Source organism: Bidens hawaiensis, unplaced genomic scaffold, assembly GCF_021521415.1.
Source record: "Bidens hawaiensis isolate Kalapana, Puna unplaced genomic scaffold, B.hawaiensis_p1.1 tig00055689_1, whole genome shotgun sequence".
NCBI classification, from domain to species: Eukaryota; Viridiplantae; Streptophyta; class Magnoliopsida; order Asterales; family Asteraceae; genus Bidens; species Bidens hawaiensis.
In genome coordinates, this window is record NW_027506339.1 from 77,729 (window position 1) to 99,444 (window position 21,716).

Sequence of the window (21,716 nt, forward strand, 5' to 3'; positions counted from 1 at the left end):
TAACCCTCTCTGACGCCATCGAGTTGGCCGCTGTGCTCAGCGACAACCATGTCAGAGCAGGAACCCTGTTCCTGCGGGGAACTGAAAAGACCAAACTCACCAAGACTGTCCCTGAACCAACAGAAACCAAACCTGAACCCTCAAACCATAACCAGAAACGTAGGCGCAGACAAGTTTACGCGCTTACCAACCCGCCCATTGTCCAGCAACCCACCTACCAACCCCTAGTACACACTCTTAACCCACTGTCAACCTACCCAACTCCCCCTATAGTCCACAACTATGCCCTAACCAATCCAGCACTCCCTGCCCCGCCAACTAAGAAACCTTACACAGGAAACCACCCCTTTTGCCCAACCTGTAGACTCCACCACCCACCTCAAGTCCCACGTCGACTTTGTAACCGATGTGGCCGCGCTGGTCACCTTGCAGAAAATTGTAGAGCCCTTCCCGCCAATCCAATTGCGCCAACACCACCAGTCTACCCGCAGAACCCACAACCAACCTACCAAAACCCACGACCCAGATCGTGCTTCAACTGCGGTGATCCCAGTCATTTCCGGAACGCATGCCCGAGACTACAAGTTCAGATTACGCAAGCGAACCCGGTGAACCAGATTTCGAACCAAGTGACACGCGGACGAGCTTTTAACATAACCGCGCACCAAGCGCAAGCGAATAATGACGTAGTTAATGGTACATTTTTGCTTAACGGATTTTATGCTTCTGTACTTTTTGATACTGGCGCCGATCGAAGTTTTATTTCTCGCACGTTTGAGCAGAAGCTTGCGCGACCGCGCAACGATTTAAAAGGAAAATTTTTCAGTTGAATTGGCTAATGGCGAAACTGTTTTAATTAACTCCGTGATTAAAGATTGCACGCTTAATCTTAACGAAAACGATTTTCTGATCGACCTCATCCCCATGCCTCTTGGAAACTTTGATGTTATCATTGGTATGGACTGGCTTACGCATAATCGCGCCGAAGTTATTTGCGCCAAGAAGTTGATTCGCATACCTCGAGAAAATGGTGATCTTCATATCTACGGCGAGAAACCCTCCAGTGGTCTTAAACTTATGTCTTGCGCCGAAGCCCGAAGGCTCATGCGGAAAAGGTGTATTGCATTCTTAGCCCATGTGGTCAAACCTGCTGAAGAAAAGAAGCTTCGCGATATCCCTGTTGTGCGTGATTTCCCTGAAGTTTTTCCTGATGATCTTCCTGGTATCCCTCCCGCTCGGGAAGTCGAGTTTCGTATTGATCTTGTCCCTGGTGCTTCCCCCGTAGCTAAATCTCCTTACCGTCTTGCGCCCGCTGAGATGCAAGAATTGGCAAGCCAACTTCAAGAGTTGACCGCTAAAGGATTCATTCGCCCTAGCTCTTCGCCCTGGGGTGCTCCGGTGTTGTTCGTTAAAAAGAAAGATGGATCGTTTCGCATGTGTATTGATTACCGCGAGTTGAACAAACTCACCATTAAGAACCGGTATCCCTTACCGCGTATTGACGACCTCTTTGATCAACTCCAAGGTGCCTCTTGTTTTTCCAAGATCGATCTCCGCTCTGGCTATCACCAGTTGCGCATCCGCGATGAAGATATTCCGAAGACTGCTTTTCGAACTCGCTATGGCCATTTTGAATTCTTGGTCATGTCCTTCGGTTTAACCAACGCACCCGCCGTTTTCATGGATCTAATGAATCGGGTGTGTAGGCCTTTCTTGGATAAATTCGTGATTGTGTTTATCGATGACGTTCTGATTTATTCTAAGACCAAGGCCGAGCATGAGCAACATCTTCGGTTGGTGTTGCAAAAGCTTCGAACCGAGCAGCTTTATGCTAAGCTCTCCAAGTGTGAATTTTGGTCGGATGAAGTACAGTTTCTTGGCCATGTTGTTAACAAGATGGGTATCCATGTCGACCCATCCAAGATTGAAGCAATCAAGAACTGGATCACGCCATCCACTCCTACCGAAATCCGTTCCTTTCTGGGCTTAGCTGGTTATTACCGGCGATTTATTTCGAACTTCTCGAAGATCGCTTTGCCTTTAACAGCTCTAACGCACAAAGGTAAACCGTATATTTGGGGCTCGAAACAAGACGAAGCCTTTCTAACGCTCAAGCGTTTGTTGTGTGAAGCTCCTGTCCTTGCGTTACCTGAGGGTAATGAAGATTTTGTCGTGTATTGCGATGCATCCAACCAAGGTCTCGGTTGTGTTCTTATGCAACGAGGCAAGGTTATCGCTTACGCATCAATGCAACTTAAGGTTCATGAAAAGAATTATACGACTCACGATCTCGAACTTGGTGCAGTCGTATTTGCCTTGAAGATCTGGAGACACTACCTTTATGGTACTAAGTGTATCCTTTACACTGACCATAAAAGTCTTCAGCATATCTTTGATCAAAAGGAACTCAACATGAGGCAACGCCGATGGAACGAACTCATCAGCGATTACGATTGTGAGATCCGGTATCATCCTGGTAAGGCTAATGTGGTAGCCGATGCGCTCAGCCGAAAACCCTGCCAACTTAACTGTATCTTGCCGCGCACGCAGCTTCACTTCGCGCCGATCCAAAGCAACCTTGAATCGCGCATTCGTGACGCGCAGCGCGCATCCATCAGTAATGGTTACCTTCGCGCCGAGTTAGCGTGTGGCGCGGAAGCGCACTTTGTCCCTAATCTGAGTGGAATTCTCTGCTATCTTAATCGCATCTGGATTCCCTTTGATGAGAATCTTCGCGCTGATATCCTGAGTGAAGCGCACAAATCTCGATATTCCGTTCATCCTGGCGCTGATAAGATGTACAAGGATTTGCGCATTACTTATTGGTGGCCCGGTATGAAAAAGGATATTGCTGTGTTCGTAGCTAGATGCCTGACTTGTTCTAAGGTAAAAGCTGAACATCAACGCCCATCTGGTTTGCTCGAACAACCAGAAATTCCTACGTGGAAATGGGAAGGTATAGCGATGGACTTTATTACCAAGTTACCTTTGACAGCAAGCAAACATGATAGCATTTGGGTAATAGTGGATCGTTTGACTAAGTCTGCTCACTTTCTGCCCATTCGTGAAAACTACCGTGTTGAGCAACTCGCGCAGCTTTATGTCAAGGAAATTGTCTGCCGTCATGGTACTCCTTTGAGCATCATATCCGATCGCGATGGCCGTTTTATATCTCGCTTTTGGAAATCTCTCCAATCTGCGCTAGGAACTCGCTTGGACATGAGTACTGCATATCATCCTCAGACTGACGGACAGTCTGAGCGAACTATTCAAACTCTTGAGGATATGCTCCGATCTTGTGTTCTTGATTTTGGAGGTAATTGGGATTCACACCTGCCTTTGATCGAGTTCTCTTATAATAACAGCTATCATTCCAGTATTGGTATGGCCCCATTTGAAGCACTTTACGGTCGTAAGTGCCGCTCCCCGATTTGTTGGAGCGAAGTGGGAGAAGCTCAAATCACAGGACCCGAACTTGTTCAAGAGACAACCGATAAAATCGCCAAGATCCGTGATCATCTGCTGACTGTCAGAAGCCGACAGAAGAGTTACGCAGATCGCAGGCGAAAGCCTCTCGAATTTCAAGTTGGTGATCTTGTTCTCCTCAAAGTGTCGCCCTGGAGGGGTGTTGTCCGCTTTGGGAAGAAAGGTAAGCTTGCTCCTCGATATGTTGGACCATTTAAGATTCTCGCGCGTGTAGGAAAAGTTGCCTACAGACTAGACCTGCCGCCCGCGCTCAGTAATGTGCATCCAACGTTCCATGTATCCAATCTCAAGAAGTGTTTAGCTGACGAGAACCTTCACATTCCACTTGATGAAGTTTAAGTTGATGAATCTATGCATTTCGTTGAGAAGCCTGTTGAGATTATGGATCGCGAGGTTAAGCAAACCAAGCGCAGTCGTATCCCTATTGTTAAAATTCGCTGGGAGTCCAAGCGCGGAGCCGAGTTTACATGGGAAAGGGAAGATCAAATGAAGATCAAGTACCCGCACCTGTTCTCTGCGCAACCTACTTCGAGATAAATTTCGGGACGAAATTTCTTAAAGTAGGGGAGACTGTGACATCTGCCCCGATCCGACCCGACCCAGGTACCCGTTTCCCTTATCCGATCTCTTTCTTTTATGATTTAATATTTATTTATACTTATATTTTACTTTTAATAATAATAATATATTTTCCTTCCCGCCTCTTTCTCTCTCTTTCTTTCCGCCTTCCTCTTCTCTTGTCGCCGTCCCGCCCTCCTGTTTAACCCCTCTGCCTTGTTTCCCTCTTTTTCTCCTAACTCTCCTTGTCCTTTGTTTCTTCCCGCCTAAGGTTGTCTGCGCAGCTCCACGCGCCAGACTCCTTACAAGGAAGCCTGCGTGATGACCAGCTGTTCCAGCGATACGCGAGACGAACTCTTCTCGCAGCGCGCTAAGAATTGTAATTCTTCTCGCAGCGCGCTAAGAATGGTAGTTCTTCCCGCGACGCGCTAAGGATTTGTAGTTCTTCTCGCAGCGCGCTAAGAATCGTAGTTCATCCCACGACGCGCGAAGAATTATAGTTCTTCCCGCGGCGCGCTAGGAATTGTAGTTCCTCCCGCGGCGCGCTAAGAAATGTGATTCTTCCCGCGGCGCGCCTTAGCCTTCTCGCGCGCAGCTTTCTCGCGCTAAGACTAATCTTTTCTTCTGTTTTATCCAGCCTGTTTGCTTTTGTGTTGTCTTATCCTCTGTGCTGTTGACCTGACCTATTTTATGTCTGAAAAGCCACTTTTGGCGCAGCATGCGCACCAACCCCATTGGTTGACAGAAAAGTGACTGACATTATCTTTTGAGATCTGCTTTTCCATGCTTGACCAGTACCTTTATCTGACCCGCCCATGCCTGTTTACTGTTACCTGTCAGCTTTTCCTTTGTCCCCTGCAGCTGCCATATCTTTTGATATCTTTTGCTTTTGGAATCTTTTGCTTTTTGAGATCTTTTCCCCTTTTCTAGGGATTGTGTTCCCTAGGGTTTCTCTATAAATAATAATATTATTTTCCTAACACATCACACACAAACACTTAATTTAACCTCCTCCTTGCTCTCTCTGCCACCTCCCTCTCTGCCTCCGTCTTCCTTCCTGTTCTGCCCTGCTTTTCCGGTAATATATATTATATATAATAATTTACTTATTAATTATGCTAACTTATAATCAAAACTTAAAACCAATCATTAAAACAATAATCTTATTTATAGGTTAACTTGTGTTTGTTTAAAGTTGGTTCTTGCTTTATCTTACACCGCATCGTTTATCAAGTGAGTAATCTCGTACCAAATCCCTTTTTGCTTTTAATGTTTTGGGATGTTCATGTGTTCATACAAACTTAGAGTCTTAAACTGTTTATGAACTTTAGTCGCGCAGTATCCCATGTGTTGAGGACGTAGACTTGGCTGTTTATTTGTATGTGAGGATCATTAACCGTTTTGTCGGTCTATTCCGCAGTTCTCATGGTACCATTAGATGAACACGGGAGAACTATCGTTTATGATTTTCTCTTTTGTTTACACTTGCACAGTCTTTCTTGTTTGTGAGCTCAATTGTGAGCACTGGCAGTCTATGAATCTTAGAGTTGGTCCCGATCGGATTACACCCTTGTTGAAAACCAGACATACACATGTTGCGCGCAGATTTATTGTTATCTATGTATTGTATTAAACTTGATTTCTCACAAACACGCAAGTGTTTGACGTTTATTTTAACACATGTTCAGGTTTGCTGTAGCTACATTTGGAGCTTGTGGACACGTAGGACGTTTTTACTTTTGGACCTAGATTAAAATGTATCAAGACAAGTTATTGTTGTTCGAATATTTTGCCTTATAATATATTGAATTATGTTGCTTTATGTTATCTTGTGTTTACTTTGCGCGTGCGCGAATGAATATATTTATTAAATATTGACACCCAAATAGTGTCACGAGTAATGAAACAATATGTGGCGCCCCGATGTATAATCCGCCTTTGGTCGGGGTGTTACAGACAAGTTTGTGCAACTATTAACTTTTTATTTGACAATGTTACTGTCTAATAATTTTTTTAGACCATCCTAATGTTAATATATGGTTGTCTATTTATAAAATTTTATGATTGTCTATATTTGTTTTGTTATTTATTTATTTTCAACTTGTGTGTAACACGGGTACTATCCTAGTATATAATATTCAACACTATTGTACAAATAAAATACACATTAGTGCGTATATGCAATAAAAAAGTCGATGTATTGCATATGCGCACTACAACGAGTTTTTTTATCTTTTTATTGAGAATAGTAACAACATATAAGAAAGATGAAAGAACAAAAATTTAAAAAATACTTAGTGTTGTGAATGAGTTGAACCGAGTAAGGTTAAGTTCGAACTTGAAGTTAAACAAGCTAACTCTGCTTGGCTCATTTATCTTAACGGGATGAATATATATAGAGACACACACAAGTGAGTTCGCTAACGTGCTAGACATTGACTCCAATTCAACTCATTTACAAAATAAAGTAATTTCAGACTTGTTTTTTTCAATCGAACCATGAGAATTTCACACATATATAATATTACCTACTAGCTAGTGAATAAAATAATTATAAACGATTAAATTATTCTATTTTAGTTTATTAATATAAACTAAAATATAATAAGAGAGCATTCACAACAGTTTCTCTATAAATATGTGAATATGTTATATTTATTTTATGGGGTAGTTGTGAGTGGTTGTCAAAGGATAAGCAAGAAAAGTTACTGTTTATTTGTAAATTTGAAGAAATACCCTTCGCCCTCTATAATTTTTGAAAGTGGTTGAGAGTGAATAAGAGAAAAAAGATAATGATAAAAGTATAAAAAAATGTTATTTAATTGAAAAAAAGCAAGAACATATAATGGTTTTTAATGTAATTATAGAAATAGAAATAAATGATTTACTGAGAACGCTCATAAGTAGGTAAATATAGCTTTATAGTTACACGTAGATCGAGGTAATAGAGGCGGATTTAGCATAGGTTGAGTAGTAGCTCCGCTACCTCTCAATTTTATTGGCAAAGTATATCTTTAGTGTAATATTCTTGATTTTCATTTTTTATCGGCTATTTATGAACAATTTTTTTTACCGCACTACATTTTAACTTTTCTTCTAAATTCGTAACTAATGATATGACCTTTAAAATATTTTAACTTATGTTTAAAATAACAAATACATAAATTAAATATTTGAATTTACAAATAATTTTTAGGAATAGAAAAAAGAAAAAGCTGGGATGTCAGTGATTGAATGAAAACATGAGATGCAAAATCTCCTATGCTCTCTCAGACCATGTCTCCTGCATATTTCAAAAAACCACAAGAATCTCCACTTCTTTCATATTACACCACAACTCAAAAAAAAATAAAAAGTGTTGGGAAACAACGACCTATTAACAAGATTCATACACATATAGAGATGATAAAGAGAAAGAAGATTAATTTTTATTGATGTCTATAACCAAATACAATATGCCTTTATTTATAAGGACTTTTACATTAATACATGGATAATGAATAGATGATGTTTAAGCATGTGGAGAGTCACACTAATAAATAATGGTTCATAACACTCCCCCTTGACTATCCACATAATAGAATATTGTTGGTAACTTGCCTCATTAAAAACCTTGCTAGGAAAACCCATTGGGATAAAACCATAGCTAAGGGAAAAAGAGTGCAACGCGTATAATACTCCCCCTCATTTATACATCCTTTAAGTGACGGGTTCCAATCTTCTGGGAAAGTTTGTTTAAGACTTTTGTCACTAACAGTCCACCTCTTGATCTTATAATGTACACTTCCTTATTTGGATACACCCCCTCATTTGTACATCCGTAAGTTATGAGTTTTGATCTTCTTGGAAAGTTTGTTTGAGACTTTTATAGTTAACAATCCGCCACTTGAGCTTGTGTAGTTTACACTTAGAAATCTTCGTATATGACTAATAGTACATCATCTTGTAAATAAGTGACTTGTAGTGCCTTATCTTGTAAATAAGTACCACAACATCTATGACTTTGCTATATTGCATTCCCTGCATCAACATAACTAACCAAACCCCTTTTTTTACAGGTTAGTAATATATAAACTCATATATTTCATACCTTTAATGTATCAAAATATTTATGTTTAGCTCATTTTGAAGCCTCTTCACTTGAAACAAGTTATATCTTATCAATAAATATAAATAAATAATATATAAATATTGCACCAATTGCAATAAACTATAGTACTTCATTCATATTAAAATGCTCCAGCATTTTATATATGAAGTTTGATTTATAAAAATATCATTATAGAAATGTTCTACACGCATACCGTCTCTTTATAAGGTACAATGCAATCATCAACATTATATTATTGATTTAATATTAAAATATTCCATACATGAATCAAATATATCATATTCGTATCTCTTTTTCAAGAGATAGTCACCGAGTTGATTATATCATTTCTGACTCGGCTTTTATAGTTCACGTATAGAACTTGCTAATTTCATATAATATATTTCTTGAGCTTTTAGCTTAAATGCTTCCTACACGTATAATTTGTCATGAACTTCCTTTTATGTCAACCAATCATGTATATAATATATGACTCAAAAGGTTTTGCAATCCATCATGGACTTCCTTACATGTTAACCAATCATGTGTACAAATTTACTCTTCAAGAGTTTGGCACATGACATAAGCTTCATCTGGTTAGCATATTATTTACTATGTCATATTTAAAGATGTCATCAACAAGTATTTTAATATCATTCCATATTGTACCATTCTTGTCATAATTTATTCAAAATCACCATATTCTTATTAACGCACAATAATTACATTATTAAGATGTCTATTTTTAACCAATAAATCGTGTTAGGAAACTCAACAGGAGTTCCATATATATTCCATCCATCAATGTATATAAGAATAATATGTACTCGGATCCAAATTTATATAATACAATTATATCGTTCTCGAGAACTTATTATATATGATTTTGGCAATTTAAATCCTTCAAGAATAAATTTCATTATCATAATATTTATCATATGCATATCATTTCTCTCTCGTATTACCAGATTAAATTGTGTTGCATCCACCACTAGAGAATATATATCTCTTTATCGTTGTGCCATTAATAATGCCTTACCTTGCATAATTTTATTTTTCTTATCATGCTTTCGCATAAAAGACTCTTTTATATCTAATATATATTACAAAAATTAGTTGTATGGACCACTTGTCCAAAAACTAGCAGATTCGTGAGAGAATTCGGTTCTGCATCATTTGCATCTGTTCATTTTGGCCAATCATTTTAATATCTCATTTATCAGTAGAACTTAGTTCTTGATCCTCAACGTTTTCATTATTTCAAGCGCTATACAATATTATCAACGATGTCGATTTTTTTCGATTCTATATATATCTAGACATGATATAGTTTGTTGAGATCTCTTTATTTTCAGGTACTTGAGGTTCTTCTGGAACCATCATGTCTATCGTCTCTTAAAGAGAATATTTCATTATACCTCGACTTGACCATTTTCATTACTTGCTCCATTTTTCGAGGATTTTTATTCTTTGAACCGAATAATCTATCACGCTTAAGGCGTGCCATAGACTCATCACCAATGTATGGTTTTCCTTTCAATAACATTAATTGGAGCACTAGCAGTTGTTATATGTGACTTAGCTAGTCACTCTATTTAGGTCAGTGAATGCATCTGATAGTTAATTCGCTAATTCTTGTAAATGAATTATCTTTTTAACTTCTTGTTTACACTTTTTAACTTGAGGATCAGCATAATGATAATTTATTACAACCTTTTAATTTTTCAACTCCTTCTTATTTCCCCCTCGTTGGAATAATTTGTTTAAGTAAAATCAATATTGAGTCGTAAACGAATCTCACGTTAATGACTCTAAATACGTAATTATCAATACTTTTCCATATCCAACATATATTCCCAACCTTCCTTGATGTCTCATATTTGTGCACTATCATGGAGTAATTGCAATGTGTTAGGCACTTTTAAAAACTATAAATGGGAAATATTTAGTTCCTGACCAAAAACCAATTGTAATGGGATGAAGAATTATAACTTATTGGCCATATGTGATTTAATAATACGTCACATAAAAACATATGCTGCAACATACAAATATGAACTCTTGCTCTCATGATTATTGGTTTTGCAATCAATCATAGACGTTTGTCATCGTCATCGACAAAAGCAACCCTTTTTTTGTAACAAAATTCGTCACATGTAGTTTAACATGTATTCCAATAATCATTACATTTATCAAAATAGTCTAGAATAACGTGCTCGCTATCAGCTAAGTCACAAGTCACGCAAACTTCAGGTTGCGAATTTGATAACCATTTAGACGATGTATCGATTTTAAAAACACTAAATGATATCATGTCAGGATATACATACCCTTTTGTCATTTTCATAGTATATTAGAAATTTACACCCAACTTAGTTGGTTAATAATTAACTTCCCATTGAGAGCACACGTTGTATGTTTAATTATCATGAAGAATATTCTGGTTCTTCAATATTTTCACATCATCAATGACTCAGAATGGTCTAGCCGGTCAAGCTAATATATTTACCAATCATGATCCATATATTTTCGGTTTATGATCATACATGTTTTAGTTTCACTCGTGTTTGTTTAATACACGACATAAAATGAGAGAATAATGTATTATCATTTCAAACATTCATGTTTCAAACATGTTTTACGTATTGTATTCTCATATAATCATTCCCTTGCCACTTCTTGTGGTCACTTTTAATATCAACATGGTTGATCTCATTGTTAACGCAAGAGTCATTACAATTTCCTCATTAACCATGATCATGACTTTTATAACGATCATTATGTCATTGGCGGAACATAGTGTGATGTCATATTTATACAATGAAGTTGATTTTATAATTAACTGGTTACAACTTTACATGACCAATATGCGACACTACCACTCGCTAAATAAGCGCTGGTATACTACAACAATCTAGGACTGTCCGTTGTGGTTCAGTGAACGGTGGCGTGAATGGATGAATTGAGCCACGTGGAGTCGTCAAGCGAATGGTGGTGCGATGGGCAAGCGCAATCCAGCAAGCGGCCGTGATAGGCAATTAAGTGAAGGGACAGGGGCACGAATGGCTAGTGGACCACAACAAGCTCAAGCAAACGATGGCGCGCGTGATGGGCAAGGGGTGAAGGGTTATGTCTAGTCAGCGCCACGTGGCCCAATATGATATGATGAATCTTGGTGATGACTTCAAACACAACACATAGCCTTACATTTAACCACAAAAATACAAACCGAGTGTATTATCATGATTATTATATTTGGTTAATTGGGCTGGTTGGCTCGATAAGATAACAGGGCCATTGTAGGTTTGGTCATAACGGGCTCTAAGTAAAGTGAGTTCAGTCAAAACTAGTCATTTTTTTAAAAAAAAGTGGGAATTTGTGTTGGTGATTTTAACATCATTAGGTTATTTTGTAAGTGTCAAAACCACTTTCTTACCTCTTGTCCTTTTGCTAATAAGGCGGCCATTTTATAAGTACTTGGTGTAATTCCTTTCATATTTGTCTTCTTTGATGGAGATTTACTTATCCTTCATAAAGCAACTCAACTTTGTAATAAAAAGAAAAAAATGCTACATAGAATGGTCATGAGTCATGACAGCGTCAACATGTTGGTACATTTGGAAGACGATAAATGCTACATTATATGATAACGAAATCATATAGGAGTTTAAATATTACTTTGAAACGATTGATGCAATTTTACATTTTGATATGTTGTTTGCCTTAGATCCTTGCTAGTTTTACTTTGTTTAATGAAAGATATCATTTGAAAAAAAGAGAAAACCCCATTTCATAAACAAATCCATAAGTTAAGTGAAATCGAAAATGGTTTAATATAATGTGACACAATTTATCCTTGTTGTGAGAGTTAAGTGCAAAATGCACCACTATGGTCAAAACCCCTTTTCATTGTGAGTACAAGGTGGACGTTTTGCACTTTGAGCTCCCGAACTATGCATTTCGATGCAACTAGAACCGAACGTGAACCCAACGTTTACCCAATGTTAGGAATCATGTGAAAAGGCCCTTATACCCTTGCACTTTGAGTCCATGTGGTTGTGTATTATATATAAATTATGGACCATCTATTCTTTCTCTCTCCCTCTCTCTCTCTCTCTACACCACCACCACCAAACACCATTACCACAACACTATATGTGTAACATCTTGAATATTTAGTACCAAATTTTCCAACTTCGAAAGTGGAGGGGTTAAATTGTCATCAAGCCAAACTTAACGTTCAGGGTTCAATCAGTAATTCTCTAAATTTCAGATGAGACGGAGCGTCTCATTATTATATGGTCCATCTTCACTAAATTTTCCTACAAAGTTATATTTTACAAGAGTTACTATAAATCACATCTTCACTAAATTATAATTTACCACCCAACACTAATTTCACAAGAGTTGATGTAAATCACATCTTCACTAAATTTTCCAACAAAGTTATATTTTATATTTACGAGTTATGGACAAAACAACCATACAGAAAAAAAGTATTCCAATAACAAAGTCATTAATAAAGTCTGGACGTATTAATGGACAACTAGACATCAAAATTAAAAAAAGAAAATTGTAATTTGAGATAAATAACATACAAAGCTGGTTTATATTTTATGTAAAAAATGACCAAACTTGTTTATGGATTGTCACAACCCGATTTAGGGGCCTAGGCGTGTGACCAATAGTTGGTATCGGTTTTGTAAATACATCAGAGTTGCGGGTTTTATTTCAGCGGAAGTCTTTAATAAAATATTATTATATTGAAAACTTATTAAAAAATCGGGTTTAAATACCCGTTCAATGTTAACAATACATTTCTTTTAGAAAACATAACTCTTTATAATATTTTCAAATAAAATATCTGAGCCACCAGATAGCATCTAATGACTATAACTTCAATCTTCTATTCCTTCTTGCTTGTATGTTCTAACCTTTCTTGTTTCCCTGTAACATGGGTGGGAAAATACGTTAGCACAAAGCTGGTGAATAACGCTGACTCTAAAATCTCTTTTTCAATACCTTTGTGAAACCAACAATAATACATTTTTGGCTACTCATTAGGCACCCAACTAAATTGGGATCAAATTACCCTAAGTACCATGTACAATTAATTGTATACACAATATATTTCTCTGAACAGTCCCGTAGACCTTCATAGGCATGTTGATGATATGCATGGCCTCGGGAAAATGCCGAGTCACCATGTATGTTTGGATCCAGACACATGTATACTCTTAATCAGAGTGTCCGTTTCTTATTATTGTACACAAAGTTTTAAGGATTCGTAAATCCTATGCAAACATTCAGACTCATTATAAAAGGTTTGGGGCGTATTCACCTTTTCTGTTTATAATCAGTTTCTGTTACTGATTCCTGTTTTCTGATTCTGTTTCTTGATTGGTTACCTCAGACCTATAGTACGAGAATAACATTTGTATAAATAACTAGATCATCGATCTAGCTTCAAACCTCTAGTCTGTTTTGTATAGCTTTAACCTTGATAAAAACATTTGTTCATATAAAGCATTTGGACCTTTAGTCCCTTTCTTTATTTACCAATTATAGGCTACGTTTCTTCTTCAGGAAGAAACGTCTATATTGAGTTTCTTCTTCAAGAACTATACTCTTGAATATTATATTTCTTAATAATAAAGAAATATTATTTTAACTATAACCTTCACTTAAGAAAAGTTATATGATTCTTAATTGTAATCAAGGTTCGGGCTATACCCTCGACTATGGTCTAAGCCATTTATAATAAAATAATAACTTAGGCAGAACCCCTTACCTCGCACAGGTATTCGGAGTTAGATATTCCTAAGTTTATACGGGCAGCACTTCTACTCTATGCACGTTTATCGAGACGTTCTTAATTAACTCTTCTTGGCACGCAAATCAAGGCAATGTGTAGGTGTCGTCGGGTCGTGCACACACTTCGAGATGGAATGTCGGGTTACTTTTTGGGCGGCACACACTTCGAGGAAATGCCGGGTACTTGGCACGGATTACGAGGTTCGACACGCCAAACGATACTCGGCACACAAAACGATGTAGAGAGAGAGTGGCTGTGGGTGTATGCAAATGAGCCGTAGCCCCTCCTATTTATAGCTGATTTTGAGTACCATCGCGGTACGCGATGGGCTCCTTTCTGGCTTCGTCGCGTATCGCGACCGACACATTTATGAGATCTTGTCACGTGTCACCACGTGTGCCACGTGGTCTGACACGTGTCCTGGCATGCTGCCACGTGTCGCCGGAGCGCGACACGTGTTGCTGACTCATTACGGCTTATCGCGGTACGCGATGGCCGTCTCCTTGGACTCATCGCATAGCGCGATGGGTCCCTGAATATTATTTTCCATTTTTAGTCCCTTGTCTTTGATAGCTTGCCATTTCTAGTCTTATTCTCGTTGTCCAAAAATACTAAGGCGGCTCGCGGCGGTGCGAAGTGCGCCATCAAAGCGCCTGTCGCCGTCGCCGAGCCCAAGCGCGTGCGCGTCGGGTGCTATGCACCCTCCGCTAGGACCACTTGGTGCATGATATTCATAAAAGAATATTACTATGGAAAATCTCTTTCTTATAAAGAGCTTCCATTTATTTACTACTTTCCATGTGGGATGGATTCCATCTTTCTTATTTATAACTTAGTGGAATGCTTCCACTTTCTTACATATTCCAATGTGGGATGAATTTCTTTTATGTAAGAATACTTAACTAAGGAAATATTTTTATTTCTTTATTTTTCTTATATTTTCGTATTTAATATTTTCTCATGACTTGTTTTGATATTATTTTTGATCCCTCAACTTTCTTAAATTGTCAAATTTAAGATCGAAATTTTAGAAATGATACATGAATTTAATGTGGTAACGTTAAGGAATGGGTGATCCAGATTCATAGTTAATTCACATAAAAATAAATGAATGGGCATGAGACTTGTGAAGAGAATGGAGTAAATAAGGCCTCGTGGTGGTGTGGTGGTGAAGCCGCCGATATCCTCCTCGTGACTACTCTCACCCTCCACATTAACTCACTCCTAACTTTAACTCATTAAAGGTTTTTTATGAAACTTGATAAATGACTACTGTAAATGCATTTGACTTTAGTATCATCTTACACAACCACACTTCTAGAGTGTTTAGTTTGCTTTGTTCCGTTAACCTATAACCAATATTTTCCTTCTTAAATTTTCATGACCAGCCGGTTTCATTTATTGAAAACAATGAAAAGATAAATTTGGCTGACTTTTAAGCTTGGGTGGATGGATGGATTCTAATTTCACTACTTCAGTTAATAAATCTAATTGTTTTTTTTTTCGAACGGTGACTTTCACAGTTAAGCTAGTACTACGCGATCAAGTCGCGCCCCATCACCCCACTCAGGCTAGCTATGTTGACATGATCGGGATGAAATAAAACAGTAGCAACCTTTTAATACATAAAATAAATTAAGAGGTAAGAGATTAAGGGTAACTAGGGGGTGTTTGGCCTAGCTTTTTTAACCAAGCTTATAGCTTTTTTAGCTTCTTTTTACAAAATAAGCTTAACTTGGTGTTTGGCTTAGCTTTTTAAGCTTATGCTTATTAGCTTATATAAGCTCATTTAAAGAAGCTTATGTGAAGATGGTTTTTTAGCTTATTTGATAGAAATTTATTTGTTTAATGTTGTAAATTACTCATTTGTCCTTAAATGGATGTGGATTAGTAATTATTACTCTAACAAATTAAAGAATGTTGACTTTAACAACTTATTAAGACACATAATTAACTTGTAGAATATAAGCTAATCCAAACACTTAAAAAGTGCTTATCAAATAATACAAAAAAGCTATAAGCTAATTTTATATATAAGCATAAGCTTAAAAATAAAAGCTAGGCCAAACACCCCCTAAGAGCTAAGAGATGCAGGGCCGGCTCCGAGAAAGCTAAAAAAAATTTGGGTCGAAGGCGAAATTTTTTTTGGGCCTTAAGTAAAATAAGTATTTTGTTGGGTTTAAATAATTTAATTTTTATATGGTTTACTTGATAATAATTTGGGTTGTGTACAAAACTTTTGTATAGAAAAAGGATTAAACATATGACAAATGAGACTTGAACTCATAACCTTTTGATTAGGAGTAATACCCTTTGCCACTAGACCAAACTATTGGTTATGTAATTAGATTTAAACATTAAATATACATATTGTACTTCATAAAAATACAATATAATTAAAAAAAAAATCCGGGCCAAGCGGGTGTCGGGCCTGTGGCCGTCGACCACCTTGCCTCACCCCAAGGCCGGCCCTGAAGAGATGATTAGTAAGTTACTTACAAAAAGTTAATATTTTTTCCGAGTATAATTTGTAAAAATAAATAAACAAACGTCAGTTTTGAAGCAACTTGAACGCACACGTAGCTATAATAAAACATAGAAAGCGTTAATGAAAAGAAAATAGATAACCGAGTATTTATTTTTTATTTAGGTTACTAGAGGCGAATGTTGAGAACCCGAACGAATCCATATTGCCACGTTATTATTCATTTTTACATTCAAAACTAGAAGCAAGCATACGTGGTGGAATCCGATCATCCATCATCCTTTCGTACCATCACACTTCACAATTGGGTACTAGAAACTCGAAACCTATTTGCCAAACTAAGGGTGTGGCAATGAAACCGAATGGTATATAATTTATTAGCTATCCTGCTTGTTTGTTATTTTTAAAAATATATTCAGTGAATACTTGAAAAAGAGTTTAAAAATGAGATGAGAATATAATTATTTTCTTTTGATCATGGTGTAGAAATGAAAGAGGCAGGAAGAAAGCGAAAGGAGGAAAAGAGAGACAAAAACTAAAGAGAGAGAAAAGCGGATGGGCGTGATTGTAAATTGCTTTTCTCCTTTCAAACGAATCTTTGAAAATCCTTCTTTCACAACGGTTCATATTATAACCAAGTTATTATATTATACTAGTCGAGTGCTCGCACGATTTAGCGAGAATAACATTTTAAGTTAAGGTTGTTAGCGAGCCAAGGCTAGCTTGACTCAAACTTTACATCAAGCCGACTCAGCTCTGCTCTAAACTAAAGCTGAAATCTTAAAGTCGAGATTGTCTTGATTATTTTGATATTTATATAACTTGAGTATTATTAATTATATTTTTGTAAAACATATAAAATGAATATAAAAAAAAGAATAAAGTTGAGTAATTTGGATATACATAAGGGGTCAAAGTTGTACATTAAATAGTATAATATTTAATAAGTGAACTTTTTTTAATTGTAACAAGTTTATTTAATTTGTTATCAAATAGATAAATAGTTTATTTATTTATTTTTATGCAATAATAACTTGTACATTTCAAACCGTTCATCTGATTTGAAAAAAAATTATATTGGAACGTAGACAAAATAAGCCCGTTTAAATAGGTATGCTCGGATTTTTTTAAATCATATTTTTGTAAAACATATTAGATTAAAATAAAAAAAGTATAAAGTTGAGTTAAATTGGGTAAACATGAAGGGTCAAAGTTGTAAGTAGTTCTTGAATTACAAAATTTGAGTAAAGTTGGGGTACCATAATTGTAATTATATGTTGAAAAGACTACTTTACCCTTTGTGTGCATGTACCATATGCATTGAAACTTGTAAATTACTTAAAAATGTGCGTCTTAGTTTACCCCTCTTTAATGTATTATATATAGTAAAGATAAAATTATCTGGGATAAAAATACAAAATCCTCAAATACCACATAATTTTTAAAATTGTTTCAATAAAATCCCTTTAAAATTTTAAAATTACTTAAATTTTATTACTACTTAAATTTATAAATATGTAAAATCACTTTGTTTTAAAAAATTAAATGATTTAAATAGAATAATAACAAAATGTGGTTATTATTTTGTGATATTTAATCAATTATTTCCTACTTAAGAGTTTATAAAATAACAAAATAATGTATTTATTTTATTGAAACTTCCAATAGTTGCATGGTGTTGAAACTTCAGCGATTTTTATAAGTTAGAACAATTTTAAAAAACTTCAGTAAATAACGAATAACATTGTTTATTATCAAAACAGATTTTAAGAATTATAACTGTTTTTACACTCATCACGATTTTTTTTTGTTGAAATTATGAGTTACATTACATGTCCTTAGTTTTTAGGAATGGACATGATAACAGCATGGGGCAAGGGTTTAAAAACGTCAACAATGTGAGAGGAATTATATAAGGAAAATTGTAATTAGAAATGACAGTAAACTTATATTAGACTCCAATAAAGCCAATTTAATAATAAAAAAATATTATTACTTATAATTAACAACAAGAGAGTTGTGAAGAAGCAAAGTATCCAAAGGGAAAAAAAGTGAGATACTATTAATTATTAAATTTTCCATTAATAATAATAAATAATAAAACAGATATAATTTAATTCAATTGTCTCTCTCAATACCTTCACTATCGGTGTGAGAAACAAAAAAAAAGGAAAAATAAAACCTCTCGAAAACGTTAACGGTTTCATTCCAGGCGCATTAAACACTGCACTTTCACTGTTTTGCTAACATGAGCACTGTGTTCACCTTACCTCCACCACCACTTCACCACCAATGAATCCACCAACCGACCAACCACCACCGCCACCGCTGCCGTCGTTGCAGCCACCGCGTTCCTCCTTCAGCTGCCACCGTCACCCCGACGAAAACTTCACCGGATTCTGCCCTGAATGCCTCTGCGAACGCCTCACCACGTTAGACCAGTCCGCCGCCAACGCCGCCGCCGGTTCCTCCTCCCGTCGTAACTCCACCTCCTCCGCCACCGCCGCCGCCTCCGCCGCAGCTGCAATCAAGTCAATTTTCCGAGTAACATCAGCATCATCGGAAGTGAACAAAAACAAAGCTCCGGCGACTCGAGAACAGGTAACCAGAAACTCAAATTCGTTCTTCCCGGAGCTCCGCCGTACGAAGTCGTTCTCCGCCGCGAAAGCCGAAGGATTATTAGGTTTCTCCGCCGGCGGTTACGAGCCGCAACGGAAATCGTGTGACGTCAGAGGACGTAACACTCTCTCGTCGTTGTTCTCAATTCACGACGAGAATAAACCGCCGAGGCTGTCGTATTCGCAACAAACTCTCGCCGGAAACGGCGTCGTTCTCGAAACGAATAGAGAAGAAGAAGAAGAAGAGGAGCAATGCCACATTAATGACGAAATTGAAGAAGACGGTGTAATTAGGGTTTCGGAAGAATTAGACGTGGTTGAAATTAACGATTTAGGCGTTAATAATAATAATAATAATATTATAGAAGAAACTGTTGAAATGAAAGAACCTAAGGAGTTAATTTTCGACGAATTAAAGCCAATGAAAGATCACATAGATCTGGATTCACATTCCAAAAAGCCTTCACGGTCAAATTTCTGGTCAGCAGCGTCTGTTTTAAGCAAAAAATGGCATAAATGGAGGCGGAAACAGAAGAAGGATGTATCTGGAAGTAACGGCGTCGTTTTATCGTCTACTTTGCCAGTCGAGAAGCCGTTGTCACGCCAGTTCCGTGAAACTCAGTCCGAAATAGCTGATTATGGTTTCGGGCGTAGATCGTGCGATACGGACCCGAGGTTTTCGTTAGACGCCGGTCGGATATCGTTTGACGACCCGAGGTACTCGTTTGATGAACCGAGGGCTTCGTGGGACGGGTATCTTGTTGGTAGGACGTTCCCGCGTCTTCCTCCTATGGTGGAAGACGCGCCTGCTCCCGCTTCTGCGCCTGCTCCCGTTGTCCATGTGGCGCGTTGTGATTCGCAAATACCTGTGGAAGAGGTTTCGGTTTTCACGGATAATGTCCCGGGCGGGTCGATCCAAACCCGAGAATATTATTTAGATTCTTCATCCAAAAGGAGGAAAAGCCTTGATAGATCTAACTCAATTAGGAGAATGGCGGCTGCTGTAGTTGCTGAATTGGATGAATCAAAGGTTAATCCCGTCATTTCGAACACGAAAGTCTCACCTGCTACTGTTGATTACGGCAATTACAGCAATGGAGTGTCAATTGATCCGCCTAGGGTTTCGAATTCAAATTCGTTAAGGGATGATTGCTCCGAAACGTTTGAGTTAGGGTTTAGGGATAGGGATAACGCGGTTCCAGTTGAGAAGAAGGAGAACAAGAAGCCGAGAAAGTGGCGGTGGAAGCTTTGGGGGTTCATCCACCGGCGGAGTAATAATAATAAAGACGACGATGAAGATCGTTGCAGCTCCGTAAGTGGTGTCGGAAGATCTTATTCGGAGTCATGGCAAGATGGTAACAATGAAGGGTTTCTTAACAACAGGAAAGTTTTCAGAAGCAATAGTAGTGTAAGTTGGAGAAGTTCTTCATTGAGAAACCCGAACCTGAACCCAAACCCGAATAATATTAATGGAAAAGCGGTTGGAAACGAACACGCGCTTATGAATGGGAATGGGAACGGGAAGAGTCGAAGAACGGGTGATGAGTTTGTTCTTGAACGTAGCCGTAGCACGCGATACTCACCTAATAATATTGATAACGGGCTATTGCGGTTTTACCTTGCGCCGTTGAGTGGTAGTCGGAGATCGGGGGTTGGGATTTCATCGGGGAAAACCCGAGCAACGGGTAATTCTCATTTGTTTTCGAGGAACATGCTTGGGCTTTACTGAAACCGAAAATGGTTAATTTGTTCTTGCATTTGATTTCATTGTGTAATAAGGACAATGGTTATGTTTATGGTTTATGTTTATGTTTATGTTAAAATTGGTTGGTGAATTGGTTTCATATTGTTTGTTGTTTTCATGATCATGCTCTGCTTCTTAGATTAAATGAATAACATTTTTGAACTTCTGGTGCATTGGTTCAATGATTTGTGGATTATAAGGGTAACATGTGACTGGTTATTAAAAATGTTTGTTTTCTGTTTTTGAGATACAAGTAATTGTTTGATACAACTTATTCACTTCCTTATAATTAGGCAACATGTGAAAAAGGCATACAAATAAGTTCAAAAGCATTGTTAATTTTATAGAACTAAAAACACAAAACGTTTTAATTTGCAAAACATTGTTAATTTTATGTTACATGCATTTACGAATGCATTGATAGGATTAAAGTTGGATAAACAACCAAAGAGAAATACGTGACCATAGACGTATAACATCACCAGAATAAGGGATTGAAGAAACACTAACCGGACCCCGGGCAGATTACTGGTAACCTGGGGGTTGGAGAGCTATTTCCCACGAGGGGTTAAACCCTTGGAAGATGGTTCTTCTGATAACCTGCAAAACAGACACCGTGAGCTCGTCACTGAGAAGGGGGGGGGTTCCTCCTTGTGACCACCCTCCGGCGTGAGAATCAGACTAGATTGCTCTTTAAATATAAAAGTATATTAAGAGATTGCTAGAGCAGATATCAGGTATATATGATAAGATAAGATGATCATACCATTGGGGTATTTATAGCCGAAGGTAGGTTTCCAAGGGGTTTAGCCGGCCCAACACGCTACCAACTGTAACCTATGCACGTGCCCTGCCTGTGAGTGGTGGATAGGTAGCGGCTGACACAGAGCAGGCGTGTCGTGCACTCTTCCTCTTCTGCC

At 37.6% G+C, this 21,716-nt stretch overlaps 1 protein-coding gene across 1 annotated transcript; it reads left to right on the plus strand.

Moving 5' to 3' along the window:
* The first annotated feature begins 18,542 nt into the window (after positions 1-18,542).
* Positions 18,543-20,948, plus strand: LOC143617565 (protein OCTOPUS-like). The gene has a single exon (XM_077090082.1). It carries the CDS (start codon positions 18,727-18,729, stop codon positions 20,779-20,781), a length of 2,055 nt encoding a protein of 684 aa, XP_076946197.1. The 5' UTR covers positions 18,543-18,726; the 3' UTR covers positions 20,782-20,948.
* The last annotated feature ends 768 nt before the right edge of the window (positions 20,949-21,716 follow it).